Source organism: Desmodus rotundus, chromosome 4 (genome assembly GCF_022682495.2).
Source record: "Desmodus rotundus isolate HL8 chromosome 4, HLdesRot8A.1, whole genome shotgun sequence".
NCBI classification, from domain to species: domain Eukaryota; kingdom Metazoa; phylum Chordata; class Mammalia; order Chiroptera; family Phyllostomidae; genus Desmodus; species Desmodus rotundus.
The window spans coordinates 63,576,678-63,603,077 of NC_071390.1; the positions used below are offsets into that span (position 1 = coordinate 63,576,678).

The window sequence follows — 26,400 nt, forward strand, 5'->3', positions numbered from 1 at the left end:
TTCCTTGTGACATTTTAAAAATCAAAACTTGAATTCAAAAGTCAATTCTGCCAAAAGTTTATATTTGTTTTCTCAACATTTTTCCTCAGTTGAAGCTAATTTATGTAACTTGGCCCTATTTGACGTGTCTTCAAGTGATATCCTTGTTTTTTGTTATTACCCTGTGCACTACCTCCCAACTTCTATACTTGTCTGACACCACACAAGAGACCCTGGGCAGCCACCTCCTGTCCCCCACTCACTGGGATCATTTCTGAGTTGGACCATTACCATTTCATTATTTAAAGTCCTTTGCCCCTAAAATTTTAGACCTTTTCTTTCATGTAGTCTGAGCTTTCAAGTTATACTTAGCTTTTCCTTATATTTCATGTCTATTATACTAAATTTAAATGAAACAGTTTCTCTTTCTCCCCAACTTTTTTTCCTTTCTGCAATTTCAGTTACTCATGGTCAGCTGCAGTCAGAAAATATCAAAATTTTCTAACCATCAACACTGTCTGCTCCTGACATCCAACCATTGACACCATCACAGCTCGATGTGCCAGAATCACTTGAAGCAGATAATGCTCCTTGTGATGTATTGTCAGAAGGTCGATAGTAGCTTAAAGCTACATTATAGTGTTTACATTATTCACCTCACTTCCTCTCATCACACAGGCATTTTATTAGCTTACATCATCACAATATGATACTTGGAGAGAAAGAGAGAGACTACATTCACAAAACCTTTATTATAGTTTATTGTTATAATTACTCTTATTATTAGTTATTGTTAATCTCTTATTGTGCTTAATTTATAAATAAAACTTTATCATAGCTATGTATGTATAGAAAAAACGGTATATATAGGGGTTGGTACTATCTGCCATTTCAGTCATTTACTAGGGGTCTTGAAACACATCACTCACAAATGGGGAGTGCTACATTATCAATTAATTATTTTCCTTCTGACATAATTACAATGATAACAGCTCCACATAGTCCCAAATTTGATATAAATATTTTTGTTGTTTTCCAAGATATTTGACCTCAGCATGGTAGAAGGCAGTCCCTGAAGATCAAGAACACCTGCATTGGCTGGAAGATAGATGATTCTACAGTCACTGAACCCCAAGAACAACAGCCAACTCATCTAAACTACCTTGTTTCCACTTCAGAGGATTCTGGGGTTGGGGGCCCCTTGTACACTGGGTGGTCTCACTTTCAAGTTGTCACTATATCCTCCTTGGTATTTCTTGAGATACCCTGTCTGGCACCCAAATGTTCCACATCAGACTATACAAGTCCAGTGAGGCAGTTCGTTCTCAGCAGTAGATATTCTTTTCCCTAGTTTCACCAGCACCTCATTTATGCTCTTTGCTTTCTACATCTATCCATTTCTTCCTCCACCTTTCAATACTCATTTTTTAACTATTTACTTTCCTCTTCACTCTAGGTTACCTGAGTCTGCAAATTTCCTTTGGACAAGGGAACTTGCACTTACTCAACTGCTACTAAGTCCTACCTAAGTGCCAAGCCCTTTGCTTACTGTGAAGAATTTAAATATGAATATGACACTGCTCCTACCCTCAAAGAGCTCAAGGTCTAATGAAGAAGAGATTTTATAAATAAATGTTAATAGTTCAATTTAATAAGTCTGATGATAGAAATATAAAGGGAAAAAATGAATGAACAGTTAAAATTCAATTTAAGAAGTTTTATACAGAATCTGCCATAGAAAATAATAAGGGAAAGAAAATCCTACAAGATAAAAATCAAAAGAAAAAAAACCCCACATCTTGAAAAATTCAATTCTTAAACTAGCTAAGTACAGGATGTATATTGAGATATCCAGTGTAGAACCGCTGGAGATTTATAAGCAAGGAACTGTTTGATAAGTATTTATCTTCAAAAAGATGTTATGGCAATACAGGGAAAGGTTTGAAGGAGTAAAAAGAGGAGAGAAAAAGAAAAGTCAGTAGACTTTAATAATCTAAGTGGTCATCAGGACCTAGTAGTGACAGAAAAATGACACATATTTGGAAGATTTAGGAGGTAGAATGGACATAATCTATTCACAGAATAGTTCTAAAGAGTATGGAGATAATTATTCAGAATGACCCCAGTTTCTGCTTAGTTAAAAAATTATTTCAGGGGGGAGAAAATAGGATGAATAGGTGGAGCACAGGGGATTTCAGCACAGTGAGACTACTGTGTAAGCACCTCTAATGGTGGATACATGTCATTATACATTTATCAAAATCTCTTGAATATACAACAAAATGAGTGAGACCTACATACACTATGACCTTTTGTTAGTAATAATTTATAGCATTATGTTGGCTCATCAAATGTACAACACTAATGCAAAATGTTAAGAACAGGGGAAAATGAGGAGAGAAAGTATATGGGAACACTATACTTTCCGCTCAGTTTTCCTGTAAACGTAAAACTTTTCTTGAAAAAAGTCAATTATTTAAAAAAAAAATAAAATAGGCCCTGGCCAGGTAAACTTGGCTGGACTGTCGTTCTATACACCAAAAGTTTTCAAATTCTATCCCTGTAGGTGCTCATACAGGAGACAACGAATCTCTCAATATCTCTCTCTCTCTCTCCCCCTCCTTTTCTCCTCTCCCTAAAATCAATAAATATATTCTTGGGTGAGGATTAAAAATAACAATAATAGTAATTAATAAATAAAAAAGGAGTAATACCAATTTGAAGTCTCCCAGCATCTTGGGTATGCTACTTGTGGTTAGCCATAGAGGAAGGTCTTCTTAAACACAGTGTACAGAGTAAGTCTTTGGAAGGCCTGTCTCTACACTTCCTTTGGAACCCAGCATTCTGTTTCAGAGGGCTAGATTCATGCCTTTGATGTTCCTTTTGTAACCGGATGCTGCAGTTCTGGATGTGACAGAAGAGAGGGGGTATGCCCCCCATCACAGGAGTTGTACAAAATGTATTTGTCCCTTATGAACCCAGATTTCTTGAATGATATAATTCCTGTTAACATATTATACACTCATAAACCTGAACAAAAATACAAAATCTACATCTAGTTTGTGCATACAGATGACTTATCACAGCTATAGAATCTGGAGTTTTTCAGTTTATGTATCTCATGGTTCAAATGTGAAACAGTACATAGACCGCAAACTGCATTTCATACAATTCTAATGGATACATAAGACAGGAGCAATAGGAGAATAAAAAGATATGAAAAACCTCCAATTTGACATTTAGAGAAAGATGTCCTGTCAACTCTTTGCCAACTAGATCAATACATTGCCCAACATAATATCTGCCCCCAAGATAAAAATAATTAGAAAAAAAGCTACCTCCTTCCTTACATACAGAGATATAAATGGAGTGTGACCCAAAAAACAGGGAACACACAACACGTGAATTTAGAGTACAGCAGAGACTGTTGTGATTCCTAGCTGTTGTAGCCACACCTCTAGGAATAAGCAATTCATCGCTTCCAAAGGCTGTTTACTCAACTCAGACGCATCTGATGCCAACAGAACCTAGTTATCTATGTACAGACCAAAAAGAACAGATCTACCTTCAATAATTCATTCATTCACTTAACCTATGAATTCAGTATACACACTGTGTGCTATGGATTTATTGTTTGTGTTTCCCCCTAAATTCACATGTTTAAAGTCTTCACCCTCATATGATGGTGTTTGTTTAGAGGTGGAGCTTTTGGGAGGTAATTAGGTTTAGATGAAGTCATGAAGGTGGGGACCCCGTGATGGGATTAGTGACCTTATCAGAAGACACACCAGAGCTCCTTCTCTCTTTACCAGCAGGTAGAAGGTGGCCATCTGCAAACCAGGAAGAGGGTACTCACCAGGAACCACATCTGTAAGCACACAGACCTTGGACTTCCCAACTTCCAGAACTGTGACAAATCATTCCTGCTGTTTAACACACCCAGTCTATAGGATTTTGTTATGGTAGCTGAGCTGTGTCAGGCACTGTGTTGTGTTGAGCATTGGTTATAAAATGGGGGAAAACTCAGTCCCCAGATCCATGGAGTTTATTATCTAGAAGGATGAATGCATATTAAACAAAAAGTAAACATATAAATACATAGTTACACAATGTGATAATTGCTAAGAAAGAAAAGTACTGGAGTCTATGAAAGAGAAAAGTAGAAAAGGGTGATTTAAATTGAGAATTTTTTCTTTAACATACAAGTTTAGAATTATGCTTTTTAAATTTTACTGGAGATTTTCTAGATTGCTTTAGTGATTTCTAATTTAACTTAATTATAATGGTATAACATGTTCTTTAACATTTTACTCTTTTGAAATTTAGTAAGATTTAACTCAGTGATCAATGAATGATCTGTCTTATTGGATGTTCAACAAATACTTGAAGAAAACATGTACTCTGCAATTGTTGGATGTACTGTTCTAGTCTAGAAATGTCAACTATGTCAAGTTAGCTGATAGTGTCATTTAAATTTTCTATAGCCTTACTATTCTTTATGGCAAGTTTATCTCAATTTTTAAGAGAATAAAGTGAAAATACTGACTATTTTAGTTTTTTCTATGTCTCCCATGAGATTTGTCAGATTTTACCTCATAAACTTTGACACTTCATATTTATAATTGTTGTCCTTCCAGTGAAATTGAGCCTTTTATCATTGTAATTCCCTATGGCAGTGACTTTCAACTAGTGTGCTGCAAGAATTTTTAAAGCATGCAATACTATTTAGTCAGGGGCACTGAACCCTTTTCTCTTAGATTGTCAAATTAAAAGATGACAACAGCCCCCAAAATAGCTGTCCACTGTGAATGAATCAAAATTATGCCTACTTCTTGTCAGGTAAGCAAAAAAAATATTTTTAGTGGGCTGCAGAATTTTAGTAATTAGTTTACATGTGCCATGACATGATAAACATTGAAAATCACTGCTCATGCCATAAGTCTGCTTTGTTATTAAGGGAACTTCACCAGCTTTCTTTTGCTTACTGTTTTCACAACATATCTCTTCTCTTTCCTGTCAACACACGTGCACCTTTATGTTTAAAATGCTTGTAGACAGCATATTTTTTGCTGTCTTATGCTTGTTAATGATAGAAGGTCTGATTTGATCAGATCTGTTACTCCATCATGGCATGTGGAGGAAGTGCCATGTTCTTTGCTATGAGTACCATTACTATGCAATGCCTTCCTTTTCCAGTTTGTTGTGCCCCAAAGGCAAGAATTGGTATGTAACTCTGTTAAAATGCATTTGTTAGATGCAACCAACTGCTTCAGACCATTGAGATTTTAAAGATCATTTTTCTTTTTTCTAATCAGAAGCAGAGCTTTACAGACTTCAGTGTGAATATACATCATTTGGAGATCTAATCAGATGTGGATTCTGAATCAGGAGATCTAAGCTGAGGCTCCAATTTATGCCAGCAATGAGGCTCTGTGTGCCACACTTTGAATAAGGGTCTACAGAATTTGCTAATTCACAATCACTCAGGTCTTCTAATTCTGAGGTTACAAATTTGAATGACTTGATGGTGGAAAGTGGGCATGTGAGAGTGTGAAGCCAGCTGGGACCAGTGAGGAGCACTAGCACAACCAAGAACAATAAAATTTAAACATTTAAAACATTATGCTCCCCCCAAAAGTTAATAAGGTAAATTCAGATCATATTCATCTGGTTATGATTACTGTTCAATGTCTTTATCCATATATTAGAATTTCTTTTTATTAATCATTTTTTTATTTTTGTTTGAATACAGTTGTCTCCATTTTCACACCACCACTTTTCCCCACCACACCCACACCCACCTCCCATGCTAAACCCTACACCCTTTTGGCTTTGTCCGTGGGTCCTTTATACATATTCCTTGAGGACCCTATCCCTTCTTTCCCCTCTGATCTCCCTTCCCCATCGCCTCTGGTTACTGTCAGTGTGTTCTTTATTTCCATGTCTCTGGTCATATTTTGCTTGCTTGTTTGTTTTGTGGATTAGGTTCCACTTATAGGTGAGATCATATGGTACTTGTCTTTCACTGCCTGGCTTATTCCACTTAGCATAATGCTCTCTAGTTCCATCCATGCTGTTGCAAAGGGTAGGAGCTCTTTCTTTCTTTCTGCCGTGTAGTATTCCATGGTGTAAATGTACCACAGTTTTTTGATCCACTCATTTGCTGATGGGCACCTAGGCTGCTTCCAGCCCTTGGCTATTGTAAATTGTGCTGCTATGAACATTGGGGAACACAGGTTCTTTTGATTTAGTGTTTCAGGATTCTTAGGGTATAATCCCAGCAGTGGAATTGCTGGGTCAAAAGGCAGTTCCATTTTTAGTTTTCTAAGGAAATTCCATACTGTTTTCTACAGTGGCTGTACCAGTCTGCATTCCCACCAACACTGTACTATAGGTCCCTTTTCTCCTCAACCTTTCCAGCATTTGTCATTTGTTGATTTGTTTATTATGATGGCCATTCTGACTGGTGTGAAGTGGTATCTAATTGTGGTTTTAATTTGCATCTCTCTGATAGCTTGTGATGCTGAGCATCTTTTCATATGTCTCTGGACCCTCTGTATGTCTTCCTTGGAGAAGTGTCTGTTCAGGTCATTTGTCCAGCTTTTAAATGAGGTTGTTTGTCTTCCTGGAGTGGAGTCGTGTGAGTTCTTTACATATTTTGGAGATCAAACCCTTGTCTGAGGTATCACTGGCAAATATGTTTTCCCATAGTGTTGGTTCTCCTTTCATTTTAATGGTGTTTTCTTTAGCCATGCAGAAGCTTTTTATTTTGATGAGGTCCCATTTGTTTATTCTTTCCTTTATGTCCCTTGCTCTATGGGACATGTCAGTAAAAATATGGCTGCGTGGAATATCTGAGATTTCCCACCTATGTTCTCCTCTGAGACTTTCATGGTGTCATAACTTATATTTAAGTCTTTTATCCACCTTGAATTTATTTTTGTGTATGGTGTAAGTTTGTGCTTGAGCTTCTTTTTTTTGCATGTAGCTCCAAATCTCCCAACACCATTTGTTGAAGAGGCTGTTTTTATTCCATTTTATGCTTCTGCCCCCTTTGTGAAATATTAGTTGACCATAGAGACATGGATTTATTTCTGGGCTCTCTGTTCTGTTCCACTGATCTATGTGTCTGCTCTTATGCCCATTAGAGACTGTTTTGATTACCATGGCCTTGTAATATAGTTTGCTGTCAGATATTGTGATTCTTTCTACTTTGTACTTCTTTCTCAAAATTCCTGAGGCTATTTAGAGTTGTTCATGGTTCCATATAAATTTTTGAAATATTTGTTCTATATCTGTGAAATATGTCATTGGTATTTAATAGGGATTGCATTGAATCTATTAATTGTTTATATTTCTCCATTTTTATTCACAAATATATCTTAAAATTGACATAGGTCTCATTAAAACCCATATATATTTCTCTGTCTTTAAATATTTTATCTATCTATCATAAGACTTTCACTTACCAATATATAAAGTTCCTCCACATATTTTCATGGCTTAATAGTTCATTTCTTCTTGGCACTGAATAATATTCCATTCTCTGGATGTATCAAAGTTTATTCATCCATTCACCTACTGAAGGACATCTTGGTTGCTTCCACATTTTGGTAAATAAAACTGCTATAAAGATTCATGTGAATGCTTTTGTGTTCATGTGTTTTCGATTAGTTGGGATAAATACCAAGGAAAATGACTTCTTGGTCACACAGTATGAGTACATTTACTTTTGTAAGAAACTGTCAAACTTTCTTCTAAAGCAACTATACCATTTTGAATTACCATCAGCAATAAAACAGAGTTCCTGTTGCTCCACATTCTCACCAGCATTTGATGGTATCAGTATTTTGAATTGTGGCCATTCTAACAGGTGTGTAGTGGTATCTAACTTTTGGGTTATTTTTCAGTTCTTTAATGTTATATGATACTGAGCATCTTTTCATATGCTTTCCTGCCATGTGTATATCTTCTTTGGTAAGGTTTCTGTTCACATCTTTTGTTCACTTCTTAAAAATGCGTTGTTTGAAATATAACCAGAGACATTGAAGTTAAGAACAATCTAACAATAGCCAGGGGGGAGTGGGGTGGGGACAGTGGGAAGAGGGGATTACAGGAACTAATAAAAGGACACATGGACAAAATCAAGGGGGAGGATGGAGATGGGGGAGGGAGGTGGGTTCAGCTGGGGTGGGGTGGAGGGATGGGGAGAAAAGGCATACAACTGTAACTCAATAACAATAAAAAAATAAAATAAATAAAAAATAAAAAATAAACCAAAACCTGAAAAAAATGGGTTGTTTTCTTCATTACTATTTAAATAGTTCTTTGTATATTACTGATATGTATTTTGCAAAAATTTTCTCCCAAGCTATGATTTGTCTTCTCATTTTAAGTGTCTTTGTCACAGAATTTTTTATGTTCATTAAATGTAACTTATCAATTTATTATTGATTGTTCTTTTGGTTTTGAGTCTAAGAAGTCATCATCAAACCCAAGGTCATCTAGAATTTGTTTATTATAAAACTGCAAAAAAATGATACACCACTTAAAATCAAAAGTTTACAGCATGAAATAGTGCTTATTTTTTTTAAAAAAAGATTTTCCTTGTTTATTTTTACAGGTAGAAGGAGGAAAAAAAGAGAGGGAGAGAAACATCAGTGTGTGGTTGCCTCTCATGCACCCTCTACTGGGGACCTGGCCTGCAACTCCCAGGCATGTGCCCTGACTGGGAATTGAACCAGCGACCCTTTGGTTCACAGACCAACACTCACCCAACTGAGCCACACCACCCAGGGTTGGTTGTTTCTGTATAACAAGATGACTGAAAGGAAAACTAACTTGGGATAAATTAGGCTACTGGTGAGTTCAGTTTTGTTTTTTTTTTCATTTATTTTTCTCCTCTGAAAATGTGTAGATATGTGGGCATAAGAAAAAGCTCCACTGAAAAAATCAAGAAGGAATGATTCCAAACTCACTCTATAAAGCTAGCATTTCCCTGATAGCAAAACAAAAGACATTATAAAAAAATAAAATAAAATTATAGGCCAATGTCCTTGATGAACATACATGCAAAATTTCTCAACAAATTACTACCAAACTGGATCTGACAATACATTGTAAACATTATATACCATGATTTAGTGAGATTTATCCCAGGGATGCAAGGATGGTTTAACATCCATAAATCAAACAATGAGATACCACATTAACAAAATAAAGTATAAAATGTTTATTTGCAAAGTAACTATAAATAATCATAGGAGGATTATAATTATTACTGAATAGTTTTATATTAGTTTGAAAATGTATAGATTGAAGATCATTTGGATTAATAAGAAAGATACATTGATAGAAGACAAATATCAATCATTCATTCTTCCAGGAACCTAATGAAATGACTAGGCAATTTTTTTTATTATAGAGAATAATGTCTCATAAACCTAGGGAAGGATGCTACCAACTTATCAGACATTTTCAGGAGATGGGAGCAAGTTAATGGGAACAGTAAAGGGAGATTCAAATTTATCCTGCACCTTCTCAGGGGATTTTCTTTTATATCTACATAGACAAAGCAGTGCAAAGTAGCAGCAATGGAAGGCCCCTATTTTCCTCTGGGCTCTGCAGGGTATAGTATACAGAAACCCCAGTTCACTGGCATTTGTCACTGATACAGAGAACAGAAATATCAGAAAAAAAGGTTATAAAAAAAACTACACTATGGATTTTTTTACTGTTAAAGGGCTAGACCAATTAGAATTCCAGAAACTGAAACTCTGTCTCTAGGACAAAAACTCAAATGAGAAAGTTTTCCACCTAGGCACAGGACTGGTTATAGCAACTTACATCATAGCTCTACCTATATTTCCAAAATTAAGTTCTGAGAGGATGAATCTACCTGCAGCCATGTGTACTATTAGGTGATCCAAGGAGACCCTATCTACCTGTTTATGAAAGGGTTCAGAATCAAGGAAAAGCAAACTAAATATCAAAAACAACTATGTGAAGCCATAAAGAAAAGATGCAGCATTTAAAATGATATATAAATATATCTATATTATATTTCATTAAAGACACTAAAAACATATTGTTAGAAAAATATATGCTAAGAAAATGAAGTCAAATTTTTAAAATATTTGTTTCTCTATAGCTATAATTCATTATAGTAAGAACTCGTGCCATAAATATTAGCTAAGAAACAAAAGAGATACTAACAGAGTGGGAGGAAGAAAGAATAAATGGAAATAAAAACATAGAATTTATATATTCATTAATGTTGCTGACAAAGCATATGAACACTGGAGAAAACCTAATCAGAAATGTGGAAGACATACTGAAAAACTCTTCCAGAATAAAAATGAAATGGATCACGAGAAAATGATCAAAAAGGAAACAATAGAGATGGAGAACTCATAGCACCAACATATAAAAAAATTAATGTTCCTCGAAACAAGACAAAGACAAATGGAAAAAATAAAGTAGATAGGAAAGATTTAATATATGACAAAATTATTGAAGTAAAGTTCAAGTTTCTTTATGTATATAAATAGGAATCATAGAATTCCAAGTATAATTAATCACATGTAGGTTAACTCTTTAATAAATATTGATGGATGTTTTAAAATTAAAGGATATTAATAAGGTTAATTACAAAGAAGAAAGCACATGAAATGAGGAGAAGGAGAGAAGGAAGAGGAAATGAAGGACAGGATAATAGAAAAAGGAGAAAAAGTATTCTAAAGAAGAAGAAGTGGAGAAGAAGCAGGGGGAGAAAGATGGGATGGGAGGCAAGGTAAAACTTGAAAGTGAGGGGAGGAAGACATGCAGGAGGAGGAAGAAAGGGGAAGGCTAGTGAAGAGGGAGAGAAGAAAGAAAAGGGGGAGGAGAAGGAGGAAAAATGGAACATGAAGAGAAAAGTGAGGAGGTAAGGAAGGAGATGAGAGGAGAGAAATGGAAGGGGAAGAAGGGAAGGAGGACAGGGAATAAAGCAGATGAAAAAAAGAGAAGAGGGAGAGAGGAGGAAGAGAAGAGTTAGGGAGGGAGGAGGAAGGGGGAAAGGAGGGATAGAAAGAAGATGGAGAAAAAGAGGGGAAACAAAGGAAATAGTGGAAATGAAAGAGAGAAAAGGAAAGAGGAGGTGAATGGAATATTCTAATGCTTCTCTGTAGCATTACATATAGGAAGGGCAATTGAACAAATTCTATGGAATTCAAGCAATGGAGCAAATTCTACGCAATATTAGGGGAAAATTATGACATGAAATTATATACCCAGATAAGTTTCATTTATGTGCACATGCAACAGAAAAAAAACATTCTCAGATGTGTTACCTCAGAAAATATATCACTCTTGCTAAAATATTTTGCTCAAAGGGCTACTCTAGCTGGACAAAAATTAAGCAAAATAAAGATATTAATAATGGCTAAATCATGGAATAAAGAGATAGTCAATAACCACTGAAACATAGAATTCAATCCAAGTAATGACTATAAGTATGGATGGGATAAAATAAAAGAACGAAAATGCCATATATATATCTTAAAGAAACCATAAAAAATTTAATAAGAAAAGGAAGAACCATAGTAAACTGGATCTAAAATCTTAAATTCTATCAACAACAAAATGGTTAAGTAGAAAGAGAAAAGGAAATAAAAGTATTCTAGTATCATCTTACTTAGGAAGATATATAACTGTATCGCCTCACTCTTGATTCTGATAGGGAAATAGCAGTGTACAGTGTTACCTTAATATCAAAACAAACCAAAAGCAGCACAAAAATAAAAGCACAAACTAATATTTCCAATGAATCTAGAATCCAAAATCCTCAACCAGAATATCAGCAAAGTCCAACGACATATGAAGAAAATTATAAACCATGACTACATGAGATTCATTCAAAGTATACAATATCTGAAAAACAATCAATGTAATTTACTGTATTTACAAGCTAAAGAAGAAAAATCACATGATCATGTCAATCAAAGTGAAAAAGGCATTTTATAAAATTGAATACTCGTTCATAATAAATATCCTCACCCAGTTATAACCTATTGGTTTAATGCAATTACAACTGTAATTAGTGCAATTCCTATTAAAACCACAGAAGTTTTCTTTTTTTTATATAGACATAGGCAAGTTTATTCCAAAATTTACATGGAAGTGTGCAGGCCCTAGAATAGTTAAAACAATCTTAACAAGGAAGAATAAAATGGGAAGAATTACTCTGCCCAATATTAAGCCTTACACTGTAGTTACAGTAATCAATAAGTTTTGTATTGGCAAAGGGATAGGCACTTAGATCAATGGAACAGTGAACTTAGAAATAGACCCACACTAATATGTCCAATTGATTTCTGAAAAATTACTAAATAAAGGAAGGTGGCCTTTTTAATAAATGGTACTAGATCAATTAGGCATTCATAGACAAAAAAATAAATGAATAAATAGAACTTAACCTATATCTTATATAAAAATTAACTCTAAAATTGATTGTAAAATAAAATATAAAACTACAACATTTTTAGTGAAAAAGAACTTCAAAACAGGAAATTATCTTCAGGGTCTAGGGCTAGGCAAAGAGTTAGACTTGACACTAAACACATGACCCACAAAATAATAAATTTATATATTTGACCTCATAAGAAATAAATACTTTTATCTATGAAATACCTTGTTCAGGGGTTGAAAAGACAAACTACAGAGAGATGGGAAATATTTTCTAACCACATATCTGGCAAAGGACTGGCATTTACATAAAGAACATTCAAAACTCAACAGTAATAAGCAATCCATTTAGAAAATGGGTAATATAAATAAAGAGATATCTCACCAAAGAGGATATAGAGATAGCAATAAGCACCTGAAAAGGTATTCAGCATAATTAGTCATTAGGGAAATGCAAATTAAAATATGAGATATCACTCCATGTCTATCAGAATGGTAAAATACAAAAAAATAATGACAACACTAAATGCCAGCAAAGATACAAAGAAACTGGATCATTCCTACATCACTAGTAGTAATGTAAAATGGTAGTTATTGTGGGAAGTAGTTTGATAGTTTCTTATAAAACTCAGGATGAAATTACCACACAACTCAGCAATTGCACTCTTGGACATAAATGAAAACAAATGTTCACACAAAAGCCTACACACAAATGTTCACAGTGGCTTTACTCATAATTGCCAGAAACTGACAACTACCCAGATGTCCTTCAATGGGTGAATCATTAAAGAAAATGGTACATCAGATACTACTGAGAAAAAAAAAGGCAATCAACTATTCATATATACAACAACTTAATGAATCTCCAGATAATTATGCTAAATGAAGAAGCCAAGCCCAAAAGGTATGATTGCATTTATATAACATATTTGAAATGACAAAATTTTAGAAATAGAGAATGCACTAGCAGTTCCAGGGGTCAAAAACAGAACTGGAGGGGAAGAAGTTTAAAGGAGGGGACTGTTGTTATAAAAGGATAACACAAGGTATCCTTACAGGGATAAAATTGTTTAGATCTTTCCTGCAATGGTAGATACACAAATCTACTCATGTGATAAGATTGTATAGGACCAAATGATGGCCCAAACACACACACACTACAGAAATGAATACAAGAAGAGAACTCCAAATAGAATCAATCAATTGTATTCAATAACATGTTAATAAAATTGTCGATAAAATGTTACCATTGAAGGAAACAGATTAAAGAATTAAATCTTGCTGTATTATTTCTACAACCACATATAAATCTTTAATTATCTCAATGAAAATGTCATTTAAAAAACCTAGATTATATCATACTAAATTTTGAATCTTACTCAAAGAGTCGGAATGCTTATAAACAAGGGAGTTGGATAAATGGTGACAGAAGACTTGACTTTGGGTGGTGAACACACAATACATATACAGGAGAAACTCATCTTGAAACTTATATAATTTTATTGAGCAATGTCATCCCATAAATACAATAAAGATTTTTTTTAAATAGGCAGTTGGGAGCCATAGAAGCTGGTTGAGGATGAATGACTTGATTAGTGCTGCGGGTGTAAAGAATCCTTACAATGATAGTGAGTATGATGAATTAAAGGAGAAATTACTTAAGGCAGGGACACAGAAAACTGACTATAAAGGACACATGGACAAAACCAAGGCAGGGTGGAATCAGGGGAGGGAGATGGGGATGGCTGGGGTGGGGAGAGTGGTGGAAGGAAAAGGCTTGTACAACTATACTTGACCAACAATAAAATTTTTAAAAAAGAAAAAGAAAAAGAAAACCATAATAAGGGGTCAAGTAAGAGATAACACTGAAACAGATACTGTACCCATGAAAGTGGAGGACAGATCTGTGCCTGTGATCACTTCAGCAACCACATATCCAACATTCACTTTGTCCAAGTTCTTTGGTAATTTACACAGGTGGGAATCTGATTATAAAAGAAAGGCATTCCCATATTTTTAACATTTTGGTAAAATGAAGAAACATTTTTAGTCCTTGGTTTCAATATTTTAAAATTTTATAAATATAAGTTAAATAAGTTTTCTAATCACTGAGATAATTAGCATGTCTTAAAATAATTTTAAGGTGTTTGAAGTTTTGATAAATATACTAGACTTGTGGTTTTCATTTTAATTGAATGTTTAGAAAATTTGATTAAATCAGTTTGTAATCAATGTTTAAATGCCTGAGAAAATTTAATTTGTTAATTTTCAGTGTTTTGATTTATTAGTCTAAGAAGCATTTACATGTTCATAAAAATATTATTTAATGAATTTATACATTTATTTAATTGTGCATGAAATAAAATACAATAGGAGTGAAGCTCTTCATGGATTTAAATAAGAACTTCTCTGCTGACATTGAAGTTAAGAACAATCTAACAATTGCCAGGGGGGGAGTGGGGAGGGGACAGTGGGAAGAGGGGATTACAGGAACTACTATAAAGGACACATGGACAAAATCAAGGGGAAGGGTGGAGGTGGGGGAGGGAGGTGGGTTCAGCTGGGGTGGGGTGGAGGGATGGGGAGAAAAGGCATACAACTGTAATTGAATAACAATAAAAATTTTTTAAAAAAGAACTTCTCTGCTTCCATGGCACCAAGTTCACATCCTCTCTCTACAGCCTCTCAGAGCTGAATGGCCCAGCTCTGAAAGGACGCTGGGGTTGCTTACCTTATGGGGTTGTCCATCCTGGACACTGTGAGGAAGGCAGCAAGATTGGCTGTGTAGGAGGAGCACACAATGAGGGTGAAGAGCCACCAGCTTCCCATTACAATGCGCATGGCCATGGAGTTTACTGAGGATTCACCACCTGTGGGAAGCAGGCAAGGTAGATTGGCCCTAGGCTTCCACTCTCACTCCCCTCCCCACAGAGGTGATCTGGGCAAAGGGAGCCTTCACTGGTGATGGTCTGGGAAGCGGCAAAGTGATGCCAGCTTATTATGGAGGTCTGTGACAATTCTGGGAAAGAACCCTAAGACCACCAACCTTGGAAAGGGATGGAGGACCACAAAATATGGAAAAGCCAGGACTGGCATTTTACTGATAGGGTATTTGTCAAAACACTAAGGATAAAGTTCTAATATCAAATCTTCCAGTGAGGAGACTCACTGTGTTGAGAACTTCCATGCCACAACCTGGTTGATGTAAGATCCATTTCCAATGTCAACCTCACATAGAGTAGTCTCATGAATTCTAAAAATGTAGAATTATCTTATTTCTGGAGGGTTCCCCAACTTTCTTTTAAACCTCAGAAATAAGATGTATGAAATCACATTTATTAGTATTCAGCCCTCACTAGATAATATTTTTCCCTTGGATTTTCAGAAATTACTGTATGTGAATTTCTGGCAGAAGCTGCCTCTTTGAGGTCAGCCTTTTTTCTCCTTCATCCCTTATGTGGTAGCAGAAAAAAAAGCTTCTACTGAACATTCTCATATAACTTTACAAACAAATGATACATGTCTGCCATGGTACAAACAGAGTCAAGATTCATATTCAGAACCCAGTTTCTGGTCAAAATTGCACAATCCTGTAACTCTGCAGGTATTTCCCTGACTTCTCAGAGATAGGAGACATCGCACCTCAAGAATGGCTGGAGTACTGCTTAGATGATTGCAAAAACAATTGTCATGTTTTTCCCATGAAGGCTTCCAATTTAAGCAAGATTCAGTTTCATCTCACAACCCCATGTACATGGCAATCAATCTAATGTGGGAGGGGAAGAAAGTGCCAAGCAGAACTCAAAAGTTAATGGCATCTAAAGTGGAGAATCAGGATTTGAAGTTGAGTTCCTTGTTATCATTTCATTTAATTTTTATTTGATGTTACTCAGAGAAATTGGGTGCAGCATAATAGTACTGTCCTACAGATTAAATAAAATTGCATTTAAAATGGTTTTGGCAACACACATCTGAGAAATTTGCCAGTGGATAAATTCTCCCAGGCTCCTGGGGCTACTCCACTGGGAAACAAGAGAGGTACCTTGCTGTACGAAGGCCCCATAGACGATCCAAATGGCACTGTGTAAAGTGGCAGACGCAGATGGCCGGGGCTGGGCTGCATTCTGAGTCCTCACAGCCTGTATCCGGTTCAACACAAATATCAGCACACCAACCACAGGGATGGCTGCTGCAATGCAGGCCCAGACCGCAAAATCAAATGGAGCGAAAAGAGAGAAAATGCTGATTTTCTCCTCAGGCTTCTTTATTAAGATCCCCACTGAGTAGTCCATGTATCGCTTGCTGAAGTCCACAACGCTCTCCCTCTCTGGGGTGATAGTGATGGCAGAGATGGCCAAGTCTGCTCTCTGAAAGGTAGAAACATCTCATCAGACCACAGTCCTCAGCTAACTGCAGGGTTTCACCCTGTGTCAAGGTCTGCCTCTGCCCTTTGAGTTGTTCTGTCCAGATGAAATGGGATTTTTGAGTTGGCACCCTGTGACCTTGAATATTTTAAGGCAAATCCAAGTGACTGTTATTACTTCCTTTACCTTGCAAATTTCTCTGCCAGACACTCAAAACTCCTGGAAACCTCTTCTGGAGAAAAGAGTCTATAAAGCTTCTTAATTTATGTATAACTTGTAGTTTTTTCTTCACTTCCTTATTGTTCCCCCTAGAAAACTTTAGCTATCTCCTTTCTTATGCTGGTATTTCCCTCTGACACCACTGACTCTACCACCACCACTGACAACAACAAAAGCATACCCCAAGAAGTTCCTTTTATCTTCTTCTAGGTGTATCTGCATCCTCCCTGTTTTTCAAGGCCACAGAGACACTCCATTTTTCTATCAAGCCTCTCCAAACTCAATTAGAACACACTAATGTCTTTCTTTTCTAAAACATGTTAGAAGTTGTATGGTGAGTTTTACAACTACCTTGAACCTCATTAATGTATCAGTCCCTGATTGTTTTATATGCAGACTCTATGACAGAGAGTAACATCCACCAAGAAAAAAGGGATCCTCTGATTCTTTTGTTCTTCTACCTCCCTTAACTCGGCCTGCAGATACATGGTTGATTCTTTATGTAGTAATGCTTTGTTGTGAAGGGACTCTCTGGGCATGCTGTGCTGTGACCTTAAATGTACCTGACAAGATTCTTGCTTTCTAAGATGGGCTTAATTTTAAGAATAATCAAAGATCCCCATTAAGAAAGAACCAGACTAAGAAATAAAGCTGCCAAGACTGGCAGAGGTTAGGGTCCCTATGCCTAGATGGATATTGACAGGTAGTCATGTGCTAGAGTACCCCCTCAACCACAAGAGCACTAAAATGTACAGTGATCATCTTGATCTCGGCTCTTGGGCCTTGAAGTAGAAGGCATCCTCATAACTAGGTTCAGTTTAAAATGACCAATAATCAACAAAACAAACAAGCAAGCAAAATATAACCAGAGACAGTGAAATTAAGAACAAACTGACATAACCAGAGGGGAGGTGGGAGGGGATAAAGGAGGGACAAGGGAGAGAGATTTTCAGGAACATGTATAAAGGATACACAGACAACACCAAAGGGGGATAGGATTGAGTGTTGGAGGTGGAGATGGCTGGGGTGGGGGGAGTGGTGAGGGGAAAATGGACACAACTGTACTTGAACGACAATAAAAATATATAAATAAATAAATAAAATGACCAATTATAACAACAGCTCTAACCTACATATTCAAATTGGGAAAACATATAGAGAAATATTTTATCGGGTTCAATATGTGGGATAGAGGGACAGATATATCAATGTTCTACACTGGAATCCAACAACATATCTAGAAAAAAAAGAAAAATATTGGAGGTGATGATGTTGGCGCTCTCTTCTTATACTTGTCACACTTGCATCTCTAGCCTTTGCCTTTGCTTCTCTTAGCCCAAACCAAAGATCCAGGAGTTCTGTTTGTTTTAGGAGATAGAGAATTTGGAGCATAGTTAAGTAATGAGAAAGAGGTCTAGTGGAGCATGATAGGTCTCCAATATAGGATGAAGCCAGGTCTAGAGGAGACACAAGGGAATTGACAGGTAGAAAGATGACCTGTAGCAGAAAGAAAAACACTCCCCCCACCCCTAAAATGGTGGTGAGGGCCTATATCTGCAGATGTGAATTTCATAGGAGATTGAAGCAGAATTTCATGCCCAAAAGTCTTCACTTCTTTCCATAATGTAGGAGCACAATCTTCTTTTCTTTAATTGAGGGTAGGTTATTAGGTTGCTTGAGGAGCAAGGTAAACATTTGAAACATTCCCTAAGAAATGTTGCCAAAGGACCTAACAAAGAACAAGTTGTGGAAACTCAGGCTGTCTCGAAGGCCCAGCTGAGGCAGGAGCCACATATTGCTCATACATCCATCTGGATATACTTGTGCTTTTCTTCCCTAATTATATGCAACAACCTGAATGTCAGAGTTACAGGAGAGATAACAGAATCAAGTCAGGGTTGGGGTACGAGAAGAAATAAAAAACACAGATTAGGGATGAAGGGAATCAGAGGGATTTGTCTGGTCCATTACAGAGGGCACACCAGACAGGAAAGGATGAAGCATAAGAAGAGCACAGAAACCTTAGAACAGGATGAACCTTGAATCCATACGCTAAGTGGAAAGGACCAGACACAAAAGACTACAAATATATGACTCCATTTATACTGAATGTTCATTAAAGCAAGTTTATAGAGGTAGAAAGTAGACTGATGATTGCCTGGTGCTGGGGTTGAGAGGGGATTAACTGTATATGAGTATGGGATATCTCATTGGAGTGATGGAGGTAATCTAAATCTGTATTATGGAGATGGTCACCCAACTCAGTAGATTTTCTAAAAATCACTGAACTGAAATGGGTGTATTTTATAGTATATAAATTATACTATGATAACTTTTTTAAAAAACCTGGGAAAAATTGGAGAACTATGGGCCTCTGTCCTGCCTTTATGGATTTATAAAGCAAAAGAGCTGTGTTTTAGAAGCAAAGGCCCAAAGACTCTGAAGTACAATAGGTTGTAGTCATAAAATGGGACAGTGACAACAACCTGTAAGGTGCTAACAAGATGCATGAATGTGGGTGCTGGAGTAAAGAACAAGCAAAAGTCACTGGAGGTGAGACATTCAAAGAACTGTGATCCCAGTTGTCCATAGGCACATCAAAAACATCAAGGTTGGTGGTGACAGTAACCATGGAGAGCATGGGCTTGAGTCAGATGCCCCCATCATCAATGGTTGTGAACAAGTGACCCAGAGGTCATGGGATGACAGGGACAAGAATGTGAACAGAGTGAAATGGCTTCATGTCATGGGTCTCAATGAGGACTCAGGCTCTGCAACAGGGGGGAAGAGTATTGATTCTAAATTAGTATAAGGAGCTGAGGAGTGCCATATCACTTGTACATAGCAATGCAAGCAATGCAGACACACACACTCATTCACACACATGCATACACACCCCACTGATGGGCCATGTGGGAAAGAATAGGCAAGGGGGGGTGGCTATTTCCCCCTCTATTTCAGCCCAAATGTGGGGGCAGGTTTCATGAAGGGTGTATTACAGAGCAGGCACAGTGGATAGACTTTAAAGGAATGAGAGCAATGGGCACAGAAGGAAAACGAAGAGTGCCAGGAAATGAGAAAATAAAAGAACAGAAATGGGTATGGTGAGGAGAAGAGGTGTTGAAACAAAGAGGGCTTTAGTGTGTGGAGAGTGGTAACTGTGGTCTGTTTAGTTGGTCCCAAGGTTCCAGCTGCTCAATGGACCAAATGTGGATATCACCCCAGGGCAGACTAGGGTGCCCCACCCCATGGACAGACTTCTGGGACCTACCTTGCTGATGAGCTCCCCGATCATCCCGTTCCAGGAAGTGTTATGGAGCTGGTGACCGTACCTGCCATCAGGGGCCTGGTAAATCTCATATTTGAAACCCAGAGCCTTGGCTAGTGCATCCAGGACATCTATGGAGAAACCTTTGTAGCGCTTGGGCTGCCCAAGGATGTTCTCAGCCACCATCACAAAAGGCTCTTCCTGAGGACAACAAAATGAATGTTCTTCAATTAATTAACAGGTTAATTAATACACATTTTTCCAGAGTATTGTTGAAGAGACCAATCTGATGAATTACAGCTTCAGACATGTATACAATGTTTTGAATACAAATATGTATTCAAAAATACATGTTTGCAGACATGTGCATGTATTTATACCTAATTTAGGCCTGGAGTCTGAACCTCTTGGCCTTTCCCTAAAGCAGTTTATGGACACTCTGCATACAGTAACAGGAAGATTCCTCTAGCCAGCTTGTCAATGTAGGAACAAAGATTTACTTGTCCTATGTTATGTTATCTCAGGCTCTTTCCAGAACTCCATCTCCCAGACAATATGGTTTGCTTTCATTCTTTCATTTGTGACATTCAGCACTCTGTCCTTAGGAAATGCCATAATTCTTCAGTACCCACATAAGAAATGTGTATATTTCTCTCCAAGATAATAAATAGCAATAAAGTTCTATGCTATTAGATTGAGAGAAGACAGTATTGCATCTATCAAGTTGTATGAGAAAATGGATCCTGATTAATGGACCATGATCATATCATAAGTCAAAGGACAGGATAAGATTAAATCCCAAGTCCCAAGTCCCAAATCATGCCATATTCACAGTCACATGTGCTCCTGTAGGGCATGTGGCCATCCGGAAAACACCTCAGTCGTCCCTACCACACCCTATGAAACTGAACAGGAATAAGCCCTTTGGCAAACAACCCAAAGAATGTATCACCTTAATTTAATATTTTTGAGGGAAACAGAATATATGCTTGTTTGGGTGTGTGTACAGGGAACGCCTGATCACTGCTACTGAAGGTATCTAGAGCTGAGACACTAGTGCCTGCTAGGACAGGGAAACATTTGGATCGTCTATGACCAGCTAAGAAGAGAACACACTGGTGACAGTTCTAAAAAGCTTTTAAAAAGAAACTGAAAGCAAGATGTTCTTAAGACACTTAAAGATATAAAAGTCTTATGATTCCAGGACAACTGAGCAGAAAAATTGCAAGAAACGGTCTTCATTATGAACTGTGTGTCACATAGGCCCATCAGTGGTGTTGGGTACTCAGAAAATATCCTCCTCCCATCATCTTTCTGAAGACTCTGGCTGCCAGCAAAGCTCTCCTAAGGACCACCAGTAGGTCAAGATTCTGTTTACATCCAAGAACAAGTGGAGAAGCTTTGCCTGCTCTGGTGCCCAGCAGCAGATCTGGCTTAGTGGTCCTTCCCTATAGAAGCCCAGTGACCTCCACAGGAGGCCTCAGAGGCAGGAGGTCCTGGGACAGAAGCTCCAATGTACTCTTCTTTCCTTACTCACACAATTATTTGAGTGAAAGGTCTTATGAAAACTCAAGCCACTACTCAAGATCCCCTTTTCTCCAAACCCAGCATTAAATCCAACAGAGAGAAACCTCTGCCTCAAAAGCCCCAATAGGCCCATGATCCTACCAAGACAGTCACCACTTTGAGAGTCAGTCCTTGGAGGCGGCTGCCCATGGGCCTCTCTTGCAGGCTGCCATTTAGGCCCTTCTCTGAGTCCCACGTCGCCAGCTGTGAAGGAAAAAGGGAGTGTGAGGGACAGAGCACATGTGCCCACTGTTGGAACTTGCTTTTTAAACCAGGATTCTGAATCTGGCAGGTAGGTAGGTGGACTGCACCTTCTGAGTTTCTCAAAGACCCAGAGCCATCTTAAACCCTTGGAGAGGACAAAAGTGTGACAGACAAGTTTAAGTTCCCCATCAGCCCATCTGGATCTCGAGGGCTTGCCATGTCCTTAAAGTGAAACCAATGGGTAAAAACTTGTTTCTGGAATGAACATCTATGTCCAGTTTTATTCTGTCCATGTCACTGTGTCTCCCACATAGTGTCCTCTTTCTTTAATTACTCCGTGGACTCACCCAGGCCAGAGAGCCCTTGAGTTCAGCCATTGTCACCACCAGCCAGCATAGGATGATGCTCAGCGATGAAGCTGGTAACAAAGACCCAAGTGTACAGCTTGGCTTGCCCCCTGGTACCTACTGCCAGCAGGGTCAAGAGCTCACTGCCTGTCCTCACTGTAGTGTAAACTTCATCATTCTCCCTGACTTGCACATAGATGCCAAGAATACATGGGCTCTGGATCTTCCATACCTCCCGTCCCATGTGTCTCTGACAGGAACACTCACATGGTTGCAGGGACCCCATCTTGGCTTAGAAACAATAGGAAGCAGGTGTTCTTTCAACTGCTTCCCCTCCCTGTATCCCTGCAGGGCCTGGGCAGCAATGATAAAACTTTCATCTCATTAATGATTCTCAATTGTTAACTGGTGATATGTAAAAACATACAGATAATAGCCCCCATCTGAATCCAACCTAATCAGAATCTCAGCACTTCCTCATATGGAAAGTTAATGCTTCCCTGTGATCCTGGTTGATAACCCCTACTCTTCCAGGTCATTGGGCCTCTAACGTGGCTTCATGTTAGAATCTCTTAAGAGGACTTTTAAAACATTCTGAAGGTCAGGCCCCATGGATTCAGATTTAATTAATCTGTGGTGAACTAGATATGGATATTTTAGCTCTCCAGGTGATTCTAATGCATATCCGAGATCATGAACCACACTACAGACTAAAACAGTGATCCTCAAAATGTGACAGGCACACAAAACACCCATAAACTTTTTTCAGGCACTTTCTGATTACAGGGCCCAAGATTATTTGTCTGAAAAGCTCTCAGGTGCTGCTGCTGCTGATGATCCATAGACCACCATTTAAGTAGCAAGGGGTTAAAGATTCAGACTGCCACAGATGACATCTACTCTTCATCAGGAAAAATACACAAGACCCCTAGTGAAGCCAAGAAGAGCCACTCATCTGCAGGAAAGTGCTACCAGGGGCCCTAAAGGTGCCACCAATAGTGCCATTTAAAGACACTTGTACTCTCCCAGCATTTCCCATAGTCTTGACATCTGCGGCAAGCTCTGCACACTGAGCCATGCCTATGAGACCACAGTTCCAGAACTGCGGGACCAATCCACATGGAAAATACTACGACCTGAGGCCTCAGGCAGGAACATCATAATAATATACAAAGTTCTAGATCATTTAAAATTAACCTGGAAACTCCTGCTGTCACTTAGGACATGAAACCAACTAAGGCCCACTCCTTCCAAATTAATAGGATGCTTGGCAGTGATGAATGAGTCATTTAGTTAAGAGCATGGTTGTGTACTCTGAGGAGACCACCACGGCCACTATTAAGTAATTTTAGGAACAGTGTAGTAAAGAGCAAAGTTAAAATCTCCCCAACATCCTGCTTAAGAGCATCAAAGACACCAAACTCTGGGAACTGGAATAGTGAGAAGGAAATCTCATGGCTCTTTCTCTACTGGGTCTCAAAAAATAGCACTGGGACCAGATTTAATTCCTGCAGCTGGATTAAAATGCTGGTCAAAGGGTAGAGAACAAACTCAGCCAAAATGAGTTAAGGTATTGAGTCCCTGCCTTCTTTGGATGCTCCTACATGGACTCAGGGAACTTTTGGTGTGTATTTGGGTTACTTGAATCTTCTCCACTTAACCCTGATGTGTAGTCTGTTGCACAAGAGGTGCTGCTGCCCTGATCCAGGCAGTGGGCTAGAAGCATAGGGTGGTGTGGGCAGGTGCTGAGAAGCAGAGACCTTCTTGGAACTGAGCTGAAATCCTAGAAGGACCTGGCTTCACTCCAACAGCTTCTTTCAGCCTCCATTTCCTATTCTCGTGACTAATTACAATCCCAATATAAAGACAGGTAGAGCCTGGTTTATCAAGGACACACAGAGCCCCATTGCAGGCACCATCCAAGCCAGGGCATCACATGGTCAAGATATCCCTTCACTCATGCCAGGGAGGTTCAGCAGCCCACCTCAATGACTCACAGTGTTGAAATGGAGGCAATCTGGTCCTCATGATCATATATCTGTTCCAGGGAGTGGATACTCTGCCTGCACCAGGACTTGAGTTTCTAACAACTGCTGCTGAACCTCCCTGGCATGGGTGAATGGACATCTCGACTCTGTGTTGCCCTGGCATGGAAGGTGCCTACAATGGGGCTCTGTGTGTCCTTGATAAACCAGGCTCTACCTGTCTTTATATTGGGATTGTAATTAGTCACGAGAATAGGAAATGGAGACTGGAAGAAGCTGTTGGGATGAAGCCAGGTCCTTCTAGGATTTCAGCTCAGCTCCAAGAAGCTCGCAGCCTCTCAGTGCCTGCCCATACCACCCTATGCTTCTAGCCCACTGTCTGGTTCAGGGCAGCAGCACCTTTTTCCCAGAGCACTGCAACAGTTTCCCCACTGATAACCCTCAACTGCCCTCCCTCCGGGCCCTTTTCTAATGTGCTAAAAGGTACCTTTATAAAAAATAAACTTAAAACATGAATTGTGTTAGTTAAATTGTCCCAATGACTTCCCATTTCCTACAGGATAAACCCTAACAATTACTATTATTAAGCTTGGCCTAAAAGAAAGGCTTTCCTATTTCAGACCCAACCCTGACTCGCAGCTTCACTTTAGTTTATATAGCCACAGTGCACTCCATGCCCCGCTAAATGCCTAACATTTCTCATGTGCATCATGTTCCCTCCTGACTCTCTATATCTAGTTCTTTTGCCTGAAATGCCATTTCTCTTCAACTGAGCCTGGTAAACTTTTATTTTTTTAAACATTTTCATGTTAGAATAGTTTTTATTTGCAGAAAAGATTTGTGGGCATTATCCAGAAACTGTCCAATAACCCCCCTCCCCAGGTTCCCATTATTGTTTCATTAGTATTGTTACACTCCTCACAGCTTATAACGAGCTTAGCCCAGTCATCACAGTGAATGCAAGGCTGCAACAGAAATAATTTCCAGTGCTTTCCATTCTGGCCCTAAGAGTGATCCAGCTGTGCTATCTGGGTTTCTCACCCTGTCCCCTGGGATCAAAGTCCTGTTTTCTTAAACTCTCTCAAGTCTCAGACTTTCAAACTAGATCTTGCCTTGCTTATTCCCATCTCAGGGTTTCCAACCTTGCCTTGAATGCCATGTTCTCCTAAAGCTCAACTAATTATATAACTGAGGTAGATTTGTAGAAGAAGATGGAAACTGATGTGGAGTTTGCATATGTTTATGATTCAGCAGACCTATGTTCTAGCTGTGGTTCCACCACTTACCTGAATGACCTCAGACAGCACATTTTACAGCACAGTGCTTACAACACAGAAGGCAATGAACAAATATTTGTTGAATAAATTTAACTTCACTGAAATTCCATTTTCATATGTATAAAATAGAAAAAATACCTTCCCTGCCAACCATGTTGAGGGGATGTTCAAAGGAGAAAATCATTTTGCTATAAACTATTACAAAATAAATTAATAATCACAAAATAAAGTATCAGGGTATAAGACTATGTACACAATACAACCTTAATTATGTTTTTTAGAAAAGATGGTAGCAAAAGTAGGAGGAGGTATGTTAAAGTGTATTATGTGAATATGTCTAGCTGGTAGAATTAGAATGGTTATTATTACTTCTTTATGCTCTTCAAGGTTTTTAACAGGTTTTTCACTACTTTCACAGAAAGGAAAATAAGCTTTTGATAAAAGTAAGTAGCTCAGGCAATCAAACAAAATCCCATCATGTGCACTGGTATACTTGGCTGAATGGAAGAAAGCCAAATGTATTAAATTATCTGTTGACACATCAAGGCCAATCTGAGAGTCAGAACCCCATAAATCAGTCTATTGGTTGCAAGGAGCTGTGGCTGAGGGATGCCCGTCTCCTAGAAGAGGCACACTGATAGCTGGTACAGCTTGGCAGTTCATTCTACAACCTCTCTAGGGCCCATAAGCTGATTGAGTTTGGAGACAGGGAATTCGCCACTGCAGAGGCCCAGCTTTATGAAGACA

At 38.2% G+C, this 26,400-nt stretch overlaps 1 protein-coding gene across 4 annotated transcripts in view; it reads right to left on the bottom strand.

The window, feature by feature from the left end:
• The window catches only part of GRID1 (glutamate ionotropic receptor delta type subunit 1), a 725,082-nt gene that overhangs the window by 95,517 nt on the left and 603,165 nt on the right, over nucleotides 1-26,400 (bottom strand). For all 4 annotated transcript variants that reach the window (XM_053923340.1, XM_024561244.3, XM_053923339.1 and 1 more), the window contains 4 exons: nucleotides 21,943-22,044; nucleotides 20,278-20,475; nucleotides 16,466-16,790; nucleotides 15,155-15,293 (listed from right to left, as the gene is read on the bottom strand). In XM_053923340.1, the coding sequence (XP_053779315.1) occupies nucleotides 15,155-15,293; nucleotides 16,466-16,790; nucleotides 20,278-20,475; nucleotides 21,943-22,044 (764 nt within the window). The remainder of the gene's footprint in view (nucleotides 1-15,154; nucleotides 15,294-16,465; nucleotides 16,791-20,277; nucleotides 20,476-21,942; nucleotides 22,045-26,400) is intronic.